Source organism: Odocoileus virginianus, chromosome 2, assembly GCF_023699985.2.
Source record: "Odocoileus virginianus isolate 20LAN1187 ecotype Illinois chromosome 2, Ovbor_1.2, whole genome shotgun sequence".
NCBI classification, from domain to species: domain Eukaryota; kingdom Metazoa; phylum Chordata; class Mammalia; order Artiodactyla; family Cervidae; genus Odocoileus; species Odocoileus virginianus.
Window position 1 is genome coordinate 25089540 of NC_069675.1, and position 22090 is coordinate 25111629.

General features: G+C 49.2%; 1 protein-coding gene across 3 annotated transcripts; it reads left to right on the top strand.

Moving 5' to 3' along the window:
• Positions 1 to 11: 11 nt before the first annotated feature.
• Positions 12 to 17907, top strand: ABCG8 (ATP binding cassette subfamily G member 8). 3 transcript variants are annotated; one of them, XM_020878079.2, is made up of 13 exons: positions 18 to 205; positions 5484 to 5588; positions 6466 to 6616; positions 10422 to 10660; positions 11123 to 11255; positions 11347 to 11616; positions 13215 to 13377; positions 13465 to 13542; positions 14394 to 14593; positions 15013 to 15089; positions 15751 to 16018; positions 17111 to 17238; positions 17323 to 17907. In XM_020878079.2, exons 1-13 carry the CDS (start codon positions 143 to 145, stop codon positions 17458 to 17460), a joined length of 2013 nt encoding a protein of 670 aa, XP_020733738.2. In that variant the 5' UTR covers positions 18 to 142; the 3' UTR covers positions 17461 to 17907. The 3 variants fall into 3 exon arrangements, with proteins under 3 accessions (XP_070333634.1, XP_020733738.2, XP_020733739.2); XM_020878080.2 differs by having other exon boundaries at positions 19 to 205; positions 5487 to 5588; XM_070477533.1 differs by lacking the exon at positions 17323 to 17907 and having other exon boundaries at positions 12 to 205; positions 15013 to 15109; positions 17111 to 17197.
• Positions 17908 to 22090: the final 4183 nt, after the last annotated feature.

A 22090-nucleotide genomic window follows, 5' to 3' on the forward strand; every position in this document is an offset into this window, starting at 1 on the left:
GTGGGAGGGCTTGCCAGACAGGAATGCTGGGAGCCAGACCAGAGGTTGCCCGGCTCTGGGATGCAGACAATATTGGCCCTGGTCAGCAGCAGCTAAGCCCAAAGGAAACTACAGAGTTGAAGCGCAGACACCGTGGCGCCCCATGGCAGAGGCGGCCCCAAAGGAGAAAGGGCTGGAGAGCAGCGCTGCTCCCCAGGATGACTTGGTGAGTGACGGGGGGTCACCAGAGTCCTGGTGGGTGGGGGGCGAGTTGGACTCCTCTCTCCTTCTTAAGGAACTTTCGGTCCTAACACCACCAGGCCCACAAGCAGCAGGACTCTGCTTCCTGGGCATCAAAGGGCTGAGGGAAGCGGGGTCCGGGGTTGGTGGGGGGCCTCTGAGGTCACCTCCTGCCCGAAGGTGGCTCCTGCAGGTAAAGGACGTCGTGTTTGTGACTTGGGCTGATCTGGCTCTTTTCTAAATGCGGCTCCATCCCAGAAGGGCTTCCCTGGGGGCTCAGTCGGTAAAGAGTCTGCCTGCAATGTGGGAAAGCTGGGTTCAGTCCCTGGATTGGGAAGATCCCTGGAGAAGGAAATCGCAACCCACTCCAGTACTCTTGCCTGGAGAATTCCATGGAGGAGGAGCCTGGTGGGCTGCACAGTCCACGGGGTCACAGAGTCGGACACGACTGAGTGACTGAGACTTCACTTTTCCCATCACAGAAACGTGCTCACACGGCCGGGGGACACTGCGGTGTCTCCTCTGTCCCTGCGGCTATCAAGTTCAGAGACTCAGTGGCAACAAACTGATGAGACAGGGTGGCAGAGAAGCTTGTGAGAACATCAGAACGTATGCCCCAAATACAGCTACAGCAGGCAGCCGGAAGACCCTGGAGAGAGCTGGCAGGAACAGAGGACAGCCAGGGACCAATAGGTCCAGGGTTTCTGTCCTCATTTTACATGAGAAATGTTTGCCTAAAAAAAAAAAAAAAAAAAGGCCTTTGACTGAAATCAGGATGTCGGCAGGGTTTGAAGCAAGAGGTGAAATCAGAACACAGAGAGGAAGCAGGTCCCCACCCTCCATCCCCACCCCTCCCCACCCTCCATCTCCATCCCTCCCCACCCCTCTGTTTGCTGTTCAATCAGCCTTTGGTTGCCTGTGAAGGGGTGAGGGGTAGAGACAGAAAGACTGAAGGACTGAGGACTCCACCCCACAGGAAGGGCCTCAGGCCACCCAGACTGGCCTTGAGTTGCTAGGACCTGACCTCAGCCAGGCCCCAGGAGCCCACCCTCTCAGTCAGCTCCCAGCCACTGCAGGTAACCACTGTGCTCTGGGAATACCCCAGGGAGCCAACGTCTGCCAGGAAAGGATTCCCGGGAGCTGTGACTGCAGTGTGTACAGCCTACATCGGATACAAAATCTCCAGTGATTTTTGAAAAGGACACTTTCTAGAAGGTCTGACAATTCAGACACCACAGCTTGGGATGCAAAGAACTGCCCAAATATGACATCCAGGAAGGGGTGCAGGACCTGCCATTTCCAATTTCCTTTCCTTCACTCCTGTGCCTCAAGGTGCCAAGTGACAGCCTGTCTCTAACATTTATGGTGCCCAGAACAAGAGGCCGAGGGCTACGTATCTTATATCTTTGTTGTTGTTCAGTCACTCAGCCGTGTCCAACTTTGCAACCCCACGAACTGCAGCACGCCAGGCTTCCCTGTCCTTCACCATCTCCTGGAGCTTGCTCAAGCTCGTGTCCACTGAGTCAGTGATGCCATCCAACCATCTCATGCTCTGTTGCCCTCTTTTCCTCCTGCCCTCAATCTTTCGGGTCTTTTCCAGTGGAACTGTATCCTATGTCTAGATACTTAAAAAATTATCAGTCAAGTTAAAAGCTACTAAATAAAATAGTTTCTATGCTCCTAAACTGTCATACCTTCTTCGCAACATGGAAGGCCAGATGTAAACCAAGAAATTCTAGGACTTGTGGCTTCCAACACAAGCCACAGCCTGTCTCCCTTCTCTGCCCACGCTCAGCACCACACATGATCTCACACACCCCTGCATGGCCACCCTACCCTGCCCACCCACATGACATCCACGCCTCCACAGACAAATGCCCTTCTGACCTGGGTGCCCTGAGGGATGGGCCGAGGACAAGGTTCACACAGCCCTGGGAGTGGGCCTGAGGCCATCTGGGAATTTGGGCGTAAGTGAGTACCCAGAGTGGCAAGTGCCCTCGGCCCACAGACTCCTCAGTCCATGCGCAAAAGCCTGGCCAGAGGAGGACAGGAGGGGCCCAGGCCTCAGTGCAGAGTCTTCAGCACATCACTGCTTTCCCAGGGCACAGCCTCTGCATCTGAGAACAAGGAACTTGGGCTCTGTGCTCCCTGAGCTTCCTTCTACTCTATGCTTCTGACTCAGGAATTTGATCAGAAGTTAATACAAGGAGAAATTACAATGTAGCCCAGCAGGAGCTGAGCTGGTTATCTACAAATAAACCTGCTTTTGCTTTTTTCCATGTCACCTGTCAGAAATTCAAGTGATGATCTGACAGTCATACTGATTAAGGTGTCAGCTGAATAGATACTTAAGCATTAGAAAAATACAGAGGGTTTGTCAAAACCTCAGGAAGAGTCTAACAAATCCTTCCTAGGAGCCAAGGAAAATATTTCAAAATGGAACAGAGGCAGCCCCCGCCCAGCCACGAGTTCTCTTCTGAACGCTGAGCTGCCTGTGGTGGCTGAGGCCCCGGGCTGGCCTGTGCCTGCTTACTGTGCCCAGGGTGAAGAGGGGTTGGAGCAGGTAGCACACACCTCTCTCCTTTCTTTTATTTGTCTTCTCATCCTGATGCCTCTTTCCCCAAGGCCCCATCACCCTTCACCTTCTCCAAGCTCCCGCCTGGAGAGTGGAACCCCTTAGGCTTAAGGTCACCACCACAAGTTGCTCCAGACTCCAAAATGTCCAACCCTTTCTCAGCAACTCTTCCACCTCCAAAATCTAACCTGGTGAGCTTCTGGCCCAGGTGTTCGTTGCAGAGCTAATCCATTCCTTACACCAACTAACATTCCTCCTGCAGACATTTACCTTTTAAAAACAAGCAAGTAGGGACTTCTCTGGAGGTCCAGTGGTTAAGACTCCATACTGTGAATTCAGGGGGTGCAGGTTTGATCCCTGGTCAGACAGCTAAGATCCCACATGCCTTGAGGCCAAAAAAATCCAAAACATGAAACAGAAGCAATATTGTCCAATAAAGACTTTTAAAAATGCTCCACATTTTAAAAATCTGTAAAAAAAAGAAAAAAAGCAGAATGCATGTTAGCCCAAGTGAGTCAGCAATGGATAAACTTTCAGATGGTTTAACCAAATAAAATGGGAAAACTAGGCGATGGGAATGCTGGTGGCAGAGGTGGGGAGGGAGGGTCAGGGCTGACCTGCCAGAACCCAGAGCTGCCCATGACCTCCCCAGGAGTTTCATTCTCCATCTCCGAGGACACAACCCCCTCACCTCCTCCACCTCCAACTCCTCCAGCTGGGAAGACTCTGGACTTCCCCTCGTGGATACCCTCTCTCAGCTTTAAAACATATTTTTAAATATATCAGACAAAGCAGTTTAAAGAACAGTGGACTCCCATACCCATCATAAACTTACCAATAGCTTTGAAAGTCACCCCCCCCACCTGCCCAGGACTCCCTCTCAGTGACCTCTCCCACCCCGTATTCCTTCCCACCCCCCAAAACAATACTTCTGCTGACTTAGCTGTTTATCTTCCAAAGTTCTGTATAATATATGACCTTGACTGTACTGCTTCAAACATTAAACAAGGTAAGTAGCTCTGGTTGGCTGTTTCCACACTCTCCCAGAACTCTGGGGGCCACTCACAGTGGGCTTGCGGCAGACCATCACCCATATTTACTTCCCTCACCTCCACTGGGCTCAATGTCATTTTTAAGTACCTCCACTATTGCAGGGGTGCTTTAAAAAAAAGACTGTTGGGTATTATTTTCACGTAAGTCCCAAGCTATGTTGTGTCCACATAAAGTGCACACAGACACGGTGTGCACAGTGAAAATACACCTTGATCAGGCACGTCGAGGACCTCATGCCTCTGTGTCTGGCCTGTGCTGCTCCGTCCTCAGTGTCTCGTCCACTAAACTCTAAGCTTCCCAAAGACTGTCTTTTGCACAGTCACACAGCAAATTCCAAGCCTAAAGCATGTTGTGGGCCTCCTCATGTTTGCTGGATGCTTGACTGACTGATCGAAGGAATGTTATCAGTGAGGGAATAGCAGTCCTGAGGGGAGAAGATTGGAATCAACAGGAACTGGTTAATGAATGCATACTTGCCCCACACTACCTTGAGGAAACAAAAATTGAATGCATTTTTAAAAAGCGGACATCTTTTAAGGCAAGTTTTTCCTGGTTTGGGTCTCAGCTATTTAAATGATTGAACTGATAAAACAGAAGGAATTCAGATCTGCAGATGGTATCATTCACCTTATCAGCTGATACCATGAAACACTGATTTATTTGATGTATATTCAAATAAAGCAGGCTTCCCTGGTAGCTCAGTTGGTAAAGAATCTGCCTGCAATGCAGGAGACCCCAGTTCGATTCCTGGGTCAGGAAGATTCCCTGGAGAAGGGACAGGCTATCCACTCCAGTATTCATGGGCTTCCCTGGTGGCTTACAGAGTAAAGAATTCACCTGCAATGCAGAAGACCTGGGTTTGATCCCTAGGTTGGGAAGATCCCCTGGAGGAGGGCATGGTAACCCACTCCAGTATCTTTGCTTGGAGAATCCCATGGACAGAGGAGCCTGGCAGGGTACAGTGCATGGGGTTGCAAAGAGTCGAATAAGCAGCCATGTTTATGTGAACACAGCATGGCTTGTGACTTATGTGAAAATAACATCATCAGCAAGATGATGACGATGAAGAAGGTGATGATAACAGAGATGACAGGGACTTACTCTCAAATCTCCCAACAGCATTTTGAAGAGCTTTTTTGTGCAAAATCCTTATCAAGATAAGATGCAACTTTTCTGAGGGCAATGTCTTCACAAGTACTGAGTACTAGCTTGTTGACAGCTGTTTTCCTCTCACATGCTGGGTACAGAAAGTCTGTTTGGGATGAGATACTAAGCCAGATTCAGGAAAGGGAAAGTTAAAAGGCCTTTTCTGAACACAGAGGCTCACAAAGCTCTCTCCAGTCCAGGGTCTGGGTCTTGTTCACGATAGGTTACTTGGATCAGGTTCCAGCAGCCTGTGGCTGAGCTTCCCTGGGGTCAGGAGCTAGAGGGAAGCCCCACAGTTTTCTCTGTAGAGAAGAGGAGCCCTGCCCTCATGGATGCTCCCGCTTTCTCAGAGCCCTGGGCTCCTCCTGCCTAAATCCATCTTTTGCCCACTTGGGATCTCATCTGCACTAGCTCCTGCTCTCACCTCTCCGGATCTCTTCCCTCCCAAGCCCTTCTTCTGAAGAACCTCCTCACCTGTCGTGTCTCCCAGCAGGGCCTCCAGGACAGCGTCTTCTCCTCCGAAAGCGACAATAGCCTGTACTTCACCTACAGTGGCCAGTCCAACACCTTGGAAGTCCGAGATCTCAGCTACCAGGTAGAGACACACCTGAGGACCGGTGAGGGAGCAGACAGAGAGGGCCAAACAATTCCCCAAGCAGAAGGGAAGGGTGAGCCCCAGCTGGGGACCCTCTGCCCCTGAGGACGGAGTTCAGGCTACACTGATGCCTCATGTGTTGGGTACAAGCACTATGGAAACTTGCCTCAACTACACATATTGGAGCTTAGGTTGATGGGCATGAAAAAGAGAACGAGACCTTTGTTAAAACATAAAGCCAACCATGTGACCCTGTGTGAAAAAAATCTCTAAAACTTACTTTTAACTTTATATTTTGAAATAATTTTAGACTTCTGATAAAGCTGCAAAAATAATGCAGAGTTCTTATATATCCTTTGTTCACCTTGCCCTAATGTTAACGTCTTGCTTACCCATAGCACAGTGACCAAAAATGAGACATTAACCACAGGATAATACTATTAACCAAACTACAGACTTATATAAGATGTTATGGAAAAGCCCAGATGAAATTTTCAGCCAATCTAATAATAGTACACATGTTATAGGTCTGCAGTGAGGACTGAATGAGATAAGGGACATAATAAACAGATGAACACAATGCCTTGCACACACTAAACACCTGTTATTAGTAAATCACTGCTGAGTGAAAATATCATTTTGCCCGATGTTGTGTTTTTATTTCTGTTCTGCTATTATGCATGCTTCCCAACTGTTCTCTTAAGACTTGGAAATGGCAACTTCAGATTCTCAGCATGGTGGAGCCCACCTCCATATCTGACAGAACCTGGGTGGGGGACCCCCTCAGGCCTGTTGTATTTTGGCAGGAGGATTTCTGTTGGAGGGAGCTGAACAGAAGTTGAAACTTTCTGAGGAACCTTTCTATGTCTCCCCACAGGTGGATATGGCCTCCCAGGTACCTTGGTTTAAGCAGCTGGCTCACTTCAAGATGCCCTGGACATCTCACAAGGACTCCTGTGAGCAGGGCATTCAGAACCTGAGCTTCAAAATGAGGAGTGGACAGATGCTGGCTGTCATAGGGAGCTCAGGTATCACTAGGAGCAAATAGTGGGGCAATGGGTTCTCTCTCTCCTGTGATGCAGGGCAGTCCCTCGAACAAACGGATGATCCTTACAGAACTTTGCTGAGCAACAGAACAATACAGCAGAGTTGTGAGAGCACGAGTTCCAGGTCCAACAGAGCTGGGTTCAAATCTCAGCTCCTCTATTTACTAGCTTTCATGAATCACAAGTAGGCTTCGTGCAGCTGCAGCCAGAGCTCCGATCCTTCATTAATATAGGGGTAAGTCATTACCAGTACATCAGGCAGCTTTGGAATTGAATCCTCTTTCCACAGGACACCTCCACCACAAGGAACACTCATTCATTGTCCTCCCCTCCCCATCAGATGACTATTTCAGTCAGACAGTGGGTAGGCACAGCCCCTGCCACAACTCATGTCTTGGATACCCCAAGTCTTAGTTCAACCTTCAACCACTGGCAAAAATTCAGATTTCTGGAGTGCTTCAAAAAGTCACTTCCACAGGCCAGACTTAGAAGTGTAGAACAAGCTGGAAGGGGCCTTGGAAAACAGGGTTGTGTTCCCCTCACAGTATTTTACCTTTCCTTCTCCTGACCACTGTGAAAACATCTTCAGAGGGGGTTTTCCTGCCCCTGCCATCACTCCCCCTTCATTTAACAGGTGAGACCAAAGTTTAAAGAAGAGGAATGATTTACCTAAGGACATATATTTAATGCAGAATAAGAACTAGAACTCTGGTCTCCTGGTTCTCAGATGTTTTTAAAAAAAATTCAACTGATTAAATTTTAAAGATCTTATTGGCTTTATTCAACAATTCATGAATTGGGCAGCATCCCACCTGGCAGAAAGTATTGTGTGGACTGGAAAGTTTACTTGGATTTTTCTATAAGATGTTAGCTCCAGCCCAATAGCTTTGGTGTGCATGCTAAGTTGTTTCAGTTGTGTCTGATTGTTTCTGCAACTCTATGAACCACAGCCTGCCAGGCTCCTCTGTCCATTGGGTTCTCCAGGCAAGAATACTGGAGTGGGTTGCCATGCCCTCCTCCAGGGCATCTTCCCAACCCAGGGATCAAACCCACGTCTCCCATATCTTCTGTATTGGCAGGTGGGTTCTTTACCACTAGTGCCACCTGGGAAACCCAAAAGCTCTGGAGAGCTGTACAAAATGAAAGATTTTTACAGGCAGAATGAAATCAGACAAGGAAGTTATTCTAGCAAAGGGCTGATTGTTTTAGGTAAGGTCACCTTTCTCTGGGGGACAGAAGGGGTCTATCAGTGCTGACCAGGCAATTTCAGATGGGCTGGTTTAAGATTCTATTCCCAAGAGAGACTGAAACTATAATTAAATTAGGTATTACATCTCAGTCTGGGGACATGGGGCTTAGCACAAGTTGACTCTACTTGGGGTTTGTGTTTATTTTTTAAACACAGATCAAAGGCATTTCTCCCTTACACAGTGTCAGAGGGAGCACTTTATACCTCCCAATTAATCATTTCCAGAATTAGAGATTACTCAACTTTTTGACCATCTGCTCCAAATTTTTAGTCTTCTGCTGGGGAAGTTCTGTTTACTGTCTAACTAAAGATCAAATGAGAGGATATGTGCAAATGAACTTTGTCACTGAAACAACACCCACAGATCAAGTCCTGCCAACTGCTGGCCCTGGCCCTGTAATTCTAATCTAAACAAGAAAAATGTGGAAACTTCACGGGCCAATTTTATTTGTTTATTAACATCTGGTGGCTTTTTGGTTACACCTGCTTTTTCTTCATGAACTGAGGATCTAGGGAACACATGGGCCTAACTAGGCATTTCAAGCTAAGAGTCATCACAGTTAATCCTGACCACCACAGCCCTGTAGCTCTTAGAATCCCTGATTTGTGGTTGAAGAAGGGGAAGTCAGGAGAGGCCAAGCAGGAATCACACTAAGTGGGTGATTTTCGACTCTATGCTAGTGTTGTTTAGCTACAGGTTTACTTGGCTGAAATTATTTAAATGATATTTTAGAAAGGTTATCAATTATACCACCTGTGACTTATATTCTGCCATGTTATTCTCCAGGCAAGAATACTGGAGTGGATTGCCACTTCCTTCTCCAGGGGTTCTTCCCGACCCAGGGATCGAACCCACATTTCCTGTATTGCAGGCAGATTCTTTACCGTCTGATCCAGGATGGAAGCATACTCTGCTCACCAAAATTATAATAGTAAAATAAAATTAATTCAAACAGCCCCAGGCATTTAAGCTTCTATAGAATCAGCGGTGGTGCTTTTCCAATGAATGAATTTACTGAGTTGGCAAAGGGTCTTGAATGCTTGTGGGTGTTTTCTCCTGATTCATGGAGGATCTCCCCAAACATACCCTGGCAACCTCCCCTGGAAAGATCACCCACACCTCTCACAGTTTTGTTCAGGAAATGTGGTCTTCCTGCCCCCTGATTGGGAATCCTAAGGTCCCTGTGTTGGGAAAGTCCCCTGTGCTTCCAGAGCCTGGATCCAATGATGTCCACGCTGACCCAGGAGTAGGGCCAGAACCCTCCCTCTGGCTTCCCCCCTGGCTATTTTGTGCCTCCTAAGTTCTCTTGAATGAGGTGCACCCAGGAGGCAGTGGACAGGTCCCTTTCTACACTGAGAACCTCTGGTCCATAAGCAGAAGGATGACTGAAGAGGCTACTTGATTTTTGCTTTTATGCACAGGGGACGTGGGGCTGTGGGCAGGGGGCTGCTTGCAGAAGGCCTGGGAATGTGGCAAGGAAGAATCATTACATCTGTGTGTTGGCGCTTTCCCTGTTTAAAAACTACTGGGAAATTTTGCACTCCAAAAGGAATTTACAATAAGGAAACTAAAACCCTGCCTAGGGGAATTGGACTGAGCTGTTCCTGGCAGCTTTGTTTAAGAACCCCTTCCCAGACCCTAAGCCCTATTTGACTTGCAGTTTAAGTGGCTGTCACAGAATCTCATGGAACCTGATCCAGTTGGACACTTCCCCAAATTGATAGCAATTACTATGTCATTCAGAAGTAGATGGCGTTAATTTGTATGTAATGGATCTATTTTTTTAAAGAGAAAGTGAAAAGTACTACTGATAAAAATAAGAGTGTAGAGAAATTCAGAACTGTGTTGTAGTTTAAAAATCATTTCCACATCTATTAGTTCTCTATTTTTTTCTCCCTTTCTGAAAATAGGTTCCAGTTTTGCATTTTTAAAAAGACACCTATTTAATTCTCCAAAACTAGTCTTTTCCACAATGCCAGCTTCTGAGCCAAATGATGGGAAATGATGAAATGTTGCTGGCAGGTTTGCCAGGCAAAAAGAGTTAAGCTTCCTAGTGCAATTAACACCAGCCCTTCTTGGGGGAGGGGACACTCTGGGCACAGGCAGTCCTGTGACAACCAGGACTCCAGCCTTCTATCATGCAACCACAGGCCAGCCTGACCTGAACACCCAAGATTCCCAAGGATGTTCAAGTTGGCTGTTCCATGCAGGTCAGAGGACTGTGCCACCTTCCCCAGGGAAGGACAGAGCAGAAGGTGGTGGCTGGAGGGTGTGTGGGCAGCAGAAGCTTCCAACCTGGCCCCTGCAGAAGCTCCGTTCTCAGGAATATATTTTCTCTTTAGTATTTGTCTATGTGGCTGGGTCAGGGTCGGGGGAGGTTGTGAGGGTGGGGAGAGTGGGGAGTGTTCCTAGTTCTGGGTCAGGATTTAGTTCCCGGACCAGAGATTGAACCTGGGTCCCTTGCATTGGAAAGCAGGCTCTTAACCACTGGACCACCAGGGATATCCCCCTCAGGGATATTCCTGGTGGCTTCTCAGGTTGTGGGAGAGCCTCTTTGCTGGACGTGATCACCGGGCGAGGCCCTGGCGGCAAGATTAAGTCAGGCCAAATCTGGATCAATGGGCAGCCCAGCACAGCCCAGCTAGTGAGGAAGTGTGTGGCCCACGTGCGCCAGCACGACCAGCTGCTCCCCAACCTGACCGTCCGGGAGACCCTGGCTTTCATTGCCCAGCTGCGCCTGCCCAGAAACTTCTCCCAGGCCCAGCGCGACAAAAGGGTAACTAACTAATCCCAGTGACCCCAAGAAGCTATGACATCTTTCCCCTGCCCATCCTTCCCTCCCTGCCTCAGGGTCCAGCCATTCCAGGCCAACTGTGAGCAGCCCAGCTCACCATCTGTCCATCAGAAAAAGTCCACCAAACGCTCAGCCCTGCCTTCCTTCCTCCGCTGTCCCGTCTTAGCCCCAAATATGGGATAAATATTTGCTTACTTGTTTTCCGGTTATCCGTGCCGGTGGGGAGCCGGGGCATGGCCACAGTCCCAGCAAGTGGTGCCTTGCTCAGCAGTGGGAGCCGCTCCGGATGCGTGGAAAGAATCCGGGAACAAACATTGCATCAAGGAAATGTAGGCCAGAGCCTTAAACTCGGGCGTCTTTCTACTCTGGAGCCCGATCTGCCTGGCCCAGAGCAGGCCCGCGCAGCCTCTCTAAAGCCCTGGGACCGCCCTGCCTTTCACCCAGGTGGACGACGTGATCGCGGAGCTGCGGCTGCGGCAATGCGCCAACACGCGCGTGGGCAACATCTATGTGCGGGGCGTGTCGGGAGGCGAGCGGCGCAGAGTCAGCATCGGAGTGCAGCTGCTGTGGAACCCAGGTGAGGCTGGAGGGGCCCATGGGAGCCGCCTGGCTTAATCTGGTCCAACTGGAGTCCTGCCCATTAAACCAGGCTTCTCCCTGTTGGGAAGGAATCCTTATCCTGGACGAACCCACCTCTGGGCTCGACAGCTTCACGGCCCACAACCTGGTGAAAACACTGTCCAGGCTGGCCAAAGGCAACAGGCTGGTGCTCATCTCCATCCACCAGCCGCGCTCTGATATCTTCGGGCTGTTTGATTTGGTCCTCCTGATGACGTCTGGCACCACCATCTACCTGGGGGCAGCCCAGCACATGGTTCAGTATTTCACCGCAGTCGGCCACCCCTGTCCGCGGTACAGCAACCCTGCCGACTACTATGGTGAGTCAGCCAGGCCAGAGGCAGGGAACAGGGCTCCCCTCGACCCCAACCCTGGCAGGAGAGAAACTCTCAGGGGCTTCAGGGGAATAGGACCAAGGATGGAGGCAGGGGAGGGGATGGGGCGCATTACAGGCTTCAGTTTACCCAGCATCAAATGCTAGGAATGGCACACCCTTGTGTTCATGACTATTAAGAACGTCATGAGAGCTCCAAACCAGAGGAGATAGAATCCAAGAGGGTTTGAATCAGTTTCTGGAATTATGGTCTTTATTCAGGTTCTGTAGGGAGAACAGAAAATTTGGAGTTGGCAGCCACTAGGAAACCTTAAAGCCATGCTCTGGTGCCCCCACAAAGGCAGGGAACCCAGAGGCTGTGGGCCCAGAGCACAGACCAGTTTAGTGCCTTTTGGGGGGCCTTGACCCATGAATCTTTAGGTATGAAAATTGCTATCAGCACCAGAGATGCCTTCCTGCCTGGGGTCCTGAGACCTCAGCATATGGCCCTCAGATCTTGCAGGGACAGTTGCCTTTCCAGGTGCCCACCTTGAAAGCAGGCCCTGGGTCCTGAGTGCTGAGCAGTGCCGTGGCTGCTGGGCAGGCCGCATGGCTGCACCAGGGCCAGGAGAGCAGCCGCTGTGGTTTGTCCCAGACATAGATCACCTGGAGCCCAGCCTTCCTCCCAGGATGGCCTGGTGTAGCAAGGGCCTTCCCAGTACACAGGTGGGTAAGGACCAGTTCCTTGAGGGCAGACACTAGGCCCATAGGTGCCAAGCACCAGAGGGTGTCCCTTTGACCCTTGCAGCCCTGCCAGGCCACGGTCATCTTCGTCCTTACAGATAAGAAGACTGGAGTCCTTGCAGGCAGGTGCAGAAATGGGCCTCTCACCTCCTGTGCCCAGGAGGAAACACCCTTCTCCCAGTATCCACCCTCCAACCCCCCAAGAGGACAGGCCACTCTTTCTGGCCCACCCACTCTCACCCTCTGCACTCACTCACCCTGTGAACTCACCTGGAGGTCACCCATCTCCCTGTGCTCAGATACCAGCTTGGCTTCCTGCCAGCCTGTCATCCTCGGGTTGGTCGTCCCCAGATAAGGGGGCAGAGGGCATCTGCCAGCCTGCCACTGAAAGCAACATACTGTAACCCTAGAGAGAAGTTGCCAGAAATCAGGTGCCCGCATCTGGAAAAAACAAATCTTTTTCTTCATTTTATATCATCATTTTTTGGTGGGGAGTGGTTCTTGCCCACAAGCCCTGGGGCAGTTGGCCCTCACGGATCTGAGGGCATGGCCTGGCAGTGCCCAGAGAATCTGATACTTGAAGTTATGGCCCTACACAGTGAGGGGACCCTTGATGATTTACAAGGCCCCTCTGAGATGTTTTCCTGCCTTGAGATGTGTCATGAAAATGGGAAGAGGAAAGGCAGAGAGGTGAAGTGATTCCCCCTGGGCATCTCTCTGCCTCTATCTGTTCTGAGCATCACTTTGTGGTCCACTCTCAGAGGGTGGGGAGCGTGTCCCAGGGTCCCCTCTGACTGCATCATGGGCCAGGAGCCCCTGTGGGACCCAGGTCACCCAGGGCCCCATTCCCACTGCTTACAGTGGACTTGACCAGCATTGACAGACGAAGCAAAGAGCAGGAAGTGGCCACCAGGGAGAAGGCTCGGGCCCTTGCGGCCTTGTTTAAAGAAAAAGTGCGTGGCTTTGATGACTTTCTGTGGACCGCAGAGTCGAAGGAGCCGAGTGTGGGCACGTGTGTGCAGAGGTAAGGCAATGGGTGGCCCTGGGGGGAGAGCACCCTGCAGAAAGCAGCTGTCCCTACACCCCCGTGACACTCTCTATCTCCTGACAGCCCGGCTCCTGACACCAACCCGTTCCAGGCTCCCACTAAGCTGCCCGGCCCCCTACAGCAGTTTGCCATACTGATCCGGTAATTATTTGCCATTTCATCACCCCCTTGGCTCCCAAAAGTCTTAGCTGTATCAAATCAAGCCCTTTAGACTAAAGTGAATTTGAAGGAGGAATTTAATTTGAAGAGGTAGGGTCATTTGAAAAAAAACGGCACCAGCCCTCCATGTGATACAGATAACTCCTGTTCCTTTGATTCTTTAAACAAAATCAATATTTCCTTGCTAGCCAGATGCTCGTAGAAATCACCCAGAATCATTGTAAAAGAGTAAATCGATACAGGAGACCCTGAAGTGGACAAGGGAAGTTTCCCTGCTACACGAGCCCTCATAGGGCTCAGAAAACGAGATCTGAGTGTTTGGTGTGAGTCCAAGGTGTTTCCATGCACATAAATATTTTAATATATAAATGAGATCATGCTAAGTCGCTTTGGTTATGTCTGACTCTTTGTGACCCTATGGACTGTAGCCTGCCAGGCTCCTTTGTCCATGGGATTTTCTAGGCAAGAATACTAGAGTGGGTTGCCATTTCCTCCTCTAAGATATCTTCCTGACCCAGGGATAGAAGTCTTATGTCTCCTTGCACATACATCGTTACACTTCTGATTGCTTATTTCCTCAGGATGACTTCTTTAAATAAAATTGCAAGGTGATACAGTGTTAGTAAAAGTCACAATCATTTCCTGAGTACCCACTGTGAGACAGATGCACTCATCAGTCACCTCACTTGATCCTCACAGCATCTGAGGGGGGCACCACTCTTCCCATTTTACAGAGGAGAAAAATGAGGCTTACAGAGATTACAGGACATTGCCAAGGTCACAGTGCTGGGGTCTGGTGTTCCCTTGGCACCTCTTTCTTCTGTTTCCTTAAGTCGTCAGATTTCCAACGACTTCCGAGACCTGCCAACCCTCCTCATCCACGTAGTGGAGGCCTGCCTGATGTCCCTGATCATCGGGTTCCTCTACTACGGCCACGGGGCTGTCCAGCTCTCCTTGACGGACACGGTGGCCCTCTTGTTCATGATCGGAGCTCTTGTTCCTTTCAGCGTGATCCTGGATGTCATCTCCAAATGTGAGTGTGGCCTGCTCTCTGTAACCCACACGCAAGGCTGTGTCAGCCATGCTCTGAACTGGACCAGGGCTGGCCTGAGTTCCGCTGAGCTCCTGGAGGAGACAGGTCTGCTGAACAGTTTCACCATGACTGCTAAATAAAAGCTGAGGGTTGTTTTTCAACTTCATATATTAATATCAGTATGCACATGAGAACAAATTACCAAGGAGTATGAGGCTTTTCTCTCCTAGCAGGAGTTATATTGACAGTAATGCACAAGTCACAGAATTATAAGCATCTAAATTAGGATCAAAAATTGCCTTTTTTAAAAAAATATATGACATTGAGGCAATAAAACTGGTTTTAATTGTACAAAGAGAGACTCAAAAACAGCAACACTGTAATTTCATTTTTTCATTCTCCTTTTCTCTCCTTTTTAGGTCACTCAGAGAGGGCACTGCTTTACTATGAACTAGAAGATGGGCTGTACACGGCGGGGCCATACTTCTTTGCCAAGGTGACTGGTCAGGCTTCAGAGTGAGTGCCATGTGGAAGAGAGGGCAGAAGAATCTTCTCCACATCATACAGAAATTACAGGGAAGCCTTTTGCTCAGCGGTGAGGCTGAGCATCATCTGTGGTTGCAGACGCCACAATCCTTAGGAGAGTTTCAGAGACTTGATGAGTCTCTGATAAATTTTTTAAACATTTATCAGAAGGCCAGGACCATGGACCAGGAATGATATTTTTCTGGCCACCAGAAACCTAACAAAGAAGAGGTGGGAAACACCTACACCTAGCGTACTTCACCTCTCCAGTCCCTCCACGTCCCTGGAAAGCAGGTTGGAAGGTTTGATGGTCCTCATTTCAAAGAAGTAGAGGCTCAGAGAAGTTAAGTGGCTGCCTCCAGGTCACATAGCTACCGTGTCTGGGTAGGCAGAGTGGGGACTTGAAGCCAGGTCTCCAGAGCTCTGAACTGCCCCAGAGGGAGCAAACAGCACCTGCAGGGGGAAGTCAGCAGTGAGTCCATGCTTGTGGGTCCCACGCACCTATGCCCACTAATCCCCCGGTGGCCACCCCGCTCACCACCAGGAGGGACGGCTGGGGACACGGGGGGCTGCTGCCGTTGAACACGGAAAGATCAGCAGCAGATAAAGGCGCTGGCTCGCATGCCTTGCAGATCCTGGGGGAGCTTCCCGAACACTGCATCTACATCGTCGTCTATGGGATGCCCATCTACTGGCTGGCCAACCTGCGCCCAGGCCTGGAGCCCTTCCTGCTGCATGTCCTGCTGGTGTGGCTTGTGGTCTTCTGCTGCCGGACCATGGCCCTGGCCGCCGCCGCCCTGCTGCCCACCTTCCACATGTCCTCCTTCTTCGGCAACGCTCTCTACAACTCCTTCTACCTGACTGGGGGCTTCATGATAAGCTTGGACAATCTGTGGACAGGTGAGCTTGGCTCTCCTCACCTGCTCAAGCTTTTTGAGGCCCGCTGGGGCTGGGTCAGTCTGCTTTCCTCTGGCGCTGTGAGCTCATCACTTCGGTCCCGCTCAGAGTTGGGAGCAGGCTCCAAATGAAGGGCTCCATGGTGGGGTGCGGCAGATGGCACCTTCTCATACAGGCCGGCTGACACCCAGGGGCCACCCCCGACTCTCCGCAGTACATCACCAGTGAGCCAAATCACTCCTGCCTCCCGTGTCTTTCTGAAACGTAGTCTTGCCTCATCCCCGCCCTGGCTCCTATCAGCTGATCTTGGGCCAACTGTGATAGTCTGGTGTCTATGACCCTGGTTCCACCACATCTGAACCCTCACCCCTGCAGGGTTAACTTCCTAAGGCGCAGAGCCAGTCACTGCTTCGTCCCAGTGGTCCTGGGGCTGCTTGTTCCTGGCTGCCTCCACCCAACTCTTCTGAAGCCCCCAATAGGCTCCACACCTTCACAACTGAGCCTGTGGATCACCACTCTTCACCTTCCATAGGCCTCTCCTGATGAGCCGGACAGGATTCACTGCTTCCTCCTCCTCCCTGAGCCAGGATGCCTCTGTGGGGTCAGGGTACAGACTCGGTCATCTCTGTAATCTCTGGTGTGGGGCTGCTGAGACTCCAAAGTCCATAGGTTCTGTGAAGCTGAGCATGTGCTGGACCTAATGAATTACTCTGTGGAGTTACTATAGGTCAAGCACATGCTGGACACCTAATGAAATTACTCTGTGGAGTTACTGTAGGTCAAGCACATGCTGGACACCTAATGAAATTACTCTGTGGAGTTACTGTAGGTCAAGCACATACTGGACACCTAATGAAATTACTCTGTGGAGTTACTGTAGGTCAAGTGCACAGTGATCCTGCAGCCACTTGGCCCCAGCAGTCCATGTCTCCAGCTTCCCCTCTGCTCTTTCACCCTTTGGTTCTCTTCCCCCGAGCTCAGCTCCCTCCGGGGATTTCTGCCCCTGGGTCAAAGCCACCACGCCTCTCTGCAGGCTCACTTCCTTGGAAGCAGGTAGTTAGACCCTGTGAATAATATGACTCTCACTCTCTCCAGTGCCCGCGTTGATTTCCAAGGTGTCCTTCCTCCGATGGTGTTTTGAAGGGCTGATGAATATCCAGTTTGGTGGGCATGCTTATTACATGGAAGCTGGCAACATCACCATCCGTATCCCAGGAGACATGGTAAGTCACCCAGGCCTTGGCTGTACATAGACAGCAGCCCTCTGAGCATGTTCTTAATGAGCTCACTGATGTCTCTGTCCCCAGATCCTCAGTTCCATGGGCCTGAACTCTTATCCGCTCTACGCCATCTACTTCTTTGTCATTGGCATCAGTGGTGGCTTCGTGATCCTGTACTATCTGTCCTTAAGGTTCATCAAACAGAAATCAAGTCAGGACTGGTGATTCACGCCCAGACTCCTGCCTGCTGGTGGGGGACTCGAGAAGGCCCTTCAGCTGCACTCCCTTCCTCCCAAGGAGCCCCTTTCCAGGCACGGGGAGGCCCAGGACTAAGCTACATCCAGTCCACACCGCTGCAAAGGCACAGGCTGGCCACAGGATGGCAGTAGAATAAAGACAGTCAGAAGGGATTTCTGATCACCAGCTGGAGCTTGAGTTTATTGGGAACCTGACAACCATACCTGGGGGACACCTACAATGTCATTAATTTATTTCCTTTTGATACATATATTTGTATATGCAACTAATACAAGATGGGAGCAAATTAGGTATGAATCGAGGAGTTAGGCCATGTGGATACAGTAACATAATAGCTAGTGGAGTGTTTGGCCTCATCTTCCAGGGTCCCCAAACTCTGAGCCATTCTCAATACAGAAAATGACCTAAAACATACCAGTGAGATGCCGTCTCTTCTTTTGTGTGAGGTCATGTGCTCCAAAAGCTAAACTGAACAATTAAATATTTGTTGAGCAGTTGCTCTGCGCCAGATTCAGGGAAGAACACTCTTTTATGTGGATCACATTATTCAGTTCTCTGTTAAAACAACCCTTTGTGGTAGGCGGTATCCAATTTTATGGATGAAGAAACAGAGGCACAGACTGTTTACTAAGTAAGGTCACAGGCCTAATATGTGGTGGAGTCATGTGAGGTCAGAAAGGCCTATAGAAGTTAGCGGGCAGAAGGCAAGTCCTGGGCCACTGTAAGGCTTGGAAGCCCAGGAAGGCTCCGGAAGATAAAGAGGCTTATAGACACTGTCAGCTCAGCCGGGCCTCTCACGGTACATCTCATCTCTCTGGCTGAGTCTCAGACCAGCCTGGAACCTTTTGCAGTGACTGGTCATGTGTTTCCTGTCTGAGCTTTGAGGACCAGCTGACCCAAAACAGGTACCCAGAAAGCAAGGAGGAAGTCATCCTCAGAGGAAAACCAGAGTCTGAAACAAAAAGAGGGGGCAAGGTAGATGGTTAGGAGGCAAAGAGTGGATGTTCTCCTCGGGTTTCCTAGACCATCACTACTTGAAGTGTGAGCCCTGGGCCAGCAGGTCCTGCCTGGGAGCTGGTTAGACTGTCAGTATCTCAGGCACCAGCCAGACCCACTGAATCAGAATCTGTATTTTGGAAAGATCCCCCGGGCTTCCCTGGTAGTCCAGTGGCTAAGAATCCTCCTGCCAATGCAGGGGACTCGGGTTCGATTCCTGGTTCAGGAAGCTCCCACATGCAGAGGGGCAGCTAAGCCCATGAGCCAGAACTACTGTGTCGCCACGCTGCAGCTACTGAAGGCCACGCACCTGGAGCCCGTGCTCTGCAACAAGAGGAGCCACTGCAGTGAGAAGGCCTGTGCACTCCAACACAAAGCAGTCCCTGTTTCCTGCAGCTAGAGAAGGCCCACATGCAGAAATGAAGATCCAGGGCAGCCACAAGTAAATTAAAAAAAAACATCCCCGGCCAAAAAGTAAATAAATAGATCCCTGGGTGATCTGTATGTACATCCAGGCTTGAAGAGCAGTGCCTCGCACACTTCCCTTATATAAGACATCCATCCAACTTGGGATATTCATGTTACACTGTAACACTTCACACGCGTCACTATAACACTGCACATGTGTCATTGTTACATTGCCACCATCCAAAGGGCAGACTCTACTCAAGACTCATTTACTGTTCTGACAATGTCCTGCATAGCAAAAGAAGCCAGGTCAGGACCAAGCATTGGATCTAGGCGTCAATTCACTTTGGTCTCTTTTAGTTTAGAATAATTCTCAACTTTCCTTAACTCCCATGACCTTGACACATGAGCGTTTTATAGATTATCTCTAGATTTGGTTTGTCTGATACATTTTTATGATTACATTCAGGTCACGCCCCTTTGGCAGGAGTATCACAGAGGACTGTGCCCTTCTCATTGCATCCTCTCAGTGGCATGCGATTTCAGTTTGTCCTGAACCGATGTTAACTTTGATCACCTGATCAAAGGAATACTTGCCAGGCTTCACATGATCAACAGTCTTTCCTTCTTTTGTAATTATTAATAAGCATTTGTAGGTAGGTATTTGGAAACTGCTCCTCAAACTTTCCATTAATTCATTTTAAAATTTGTATCAGTATAAACTTGTGGTTTTCTATTTTATTCAGTGGGCTATAATCTTTTACTATCATTCTTAATATAGATGTTCAAACTGTCCCTGACGTGGCCATGAGAGCCTCTTCAAGCTGGCTTCTGCCTCCTTTTGATAAGTCCCCCTCATTCTCTGAACACTTTTGCAACTGTTTCAGACTCACCTTCTACTTTCCCACCTCCCACCCCACCCCACCCCAATCATAGAAGCAGACATTTCTTTAAAGAGTCTTGGTTCCTTTCAGTGGAAAATGGCATTTAGAAGCCATTAGAAGTCAAGATATGAGTGATAAGTATGCTCACTGCCATTGGGGCGTCACTGTTTCCAGGCCCTCTCAGTGGGAATATATACATGGGTATATATGTGTATGTGTATATGTGTGTACACATGTGCACACACCAGTGAACCAGTAAAGTTGCTCAGTTGTGTCTGACTCTTTGCGACCTCATGAACTGTAGCCTACCAGGCTCCTCCATCCATGGAATTTTCCAGGCAAGAGTACTGGAGTGGGTTGCCATTTCCTTCTCCAGGGGATTTTCCCAACCCATGGATCGAACCCAGGTCTCCCGCATTACAGGCAGACGCTTTATCATCTGAGCCACCAGGGAAGCCTCTGTCCAGATTTTTATATATATTAATATTTTTCTCCCACACCGATACATCCAATTCCAATCTACCACCACAGAGTGAATTCTTCTTCTCTTTTCACCATTGTAACTCCCTCCTCCCATTGTAAGAAACCTGGCTTTCACTAACCTTAATATTTTCGCTCATTTCGTTTATCTCCGGTATATAACCAATCTCCCAACTGCACCGCACTCCTTCGCCAGTGTGGATACCCTGCTAAGACTCTAACTCCCAAATCAAGCTGTCTCCAAGTGGGCAGAGATGCCCTTCTCACCCCACTCTGGCCCATCACACATCCCTCCCACCCCCATTCACAGCCCACACCCCCCACACCCAGGCTGTGGTCACCTAGTGGCTTTAGGCCTGACTGGAGAAGGGGGAAGACCACTAGGTTTTTTCTTTAACTCCCCGATGATTCTAGATGTAGGGAGAGTTGACAGTCACCGAGGTACATGATATGATTTCATTCTGCAAAAGGTTTTAATAACTCAGTGGGCTATGGTGAGCAGGACTGCGGGGTCACGGAACAAGGGGCAAGATGCCAAGGCAGGAGAGATGCAGAAACTCCAGCAGAACTTGTCTCTCTCTCTCTCTCTATCCTGGAGCTTTAGTAAATGCCAGTGTGGATGTACCCCTCAGAGATTGGTTCCACTGGTCTGTTTTTAAAAATGCTCCTCAGGGGATGGGAGGCCAGGGAGAAGAACCACTGTTCTAGAGGCATGCACACAGTTCATTGAGCCCTCCCTGCTCTAAAAGGGTAGAGATCTGCTTCTGTGTAATTATTAAAAGCAGGGGTTTGTGACAAGAACATAGAAAACATTCCTGGACATAAATAGAAGAAATATTTTCTTAGGTCAGCCTCCCAAGGCAAAAGAAATAAAAACAAAAATAAACAAATGGGACTCAGTCAAACTTAAAATCTTTTGGACAACAAAGGAAACCATCAACAGAATGAAAAAACAACTTATGGGAGAAAATATTTGCAAATGATGCTATCGACAGGGTATTAATATCCAAAATATGCAAATAGTTTATACAACTCACCAGCAATAAAAAAAAAAAAAAACAATCAAAAAGATAGGCTGAAGATATGCAGGTGGTCAACAGGCACATGAAAATATGCTCAGTATCACTAGTTTTTAGGAAAATGCAAATAAAAAATATAATGAGATAGCACCTCATATCAGTCAGAATCGCTATTATCAAAAACTCCTCAAATTATAAATGCTGGAGAGGGTGTGGAGAAGAGGGAACCCTCCTACACTTGTTCATGGGAATGTAAATTGGTGCAGCCACTATGGAAAACAGTGTGGAGGTTTCTCAAAAAACTAAACATAGAGCTACAGGATGATCCACCAATCCCACTCCTGGGCATATATCTAGAAAAGATAAAACTCTAATCTGAAAAGATAGATCCACTCCAATGTTTACAGCAGCACTATTTACAACACTGAAGACTGAAAATAACTGAAGTGCCCATCAACAGATGATTGGTTTAAAAATCAGTTCAGTTCAGTCACTCAGTTGTGTCTGACTCTTTGCAACCCCATGAACCACAGCACGCCAGGCCTCCATCACCAATTCCCAGAGTCCACCCAAACCCATGTCCATTGAGTTGGTGATGCCATCCAACCATCTCATCCTCTGTCGTCCCCTTCTCCTCCTGCCCTCATTCTTTCTCAGCATCACGGTCTTTTCCAATGAGTCAGCTCTTCACATCAGGTGGCCTAAGTATTGGAGTTTCAGCTTCAACATCAGTCCTTCCAATGAACACCCAGGACTGATTTCCTTTAGGATGGACTGGTTTGATCTCCTTGCAGTCCAAGGGACTCTCAA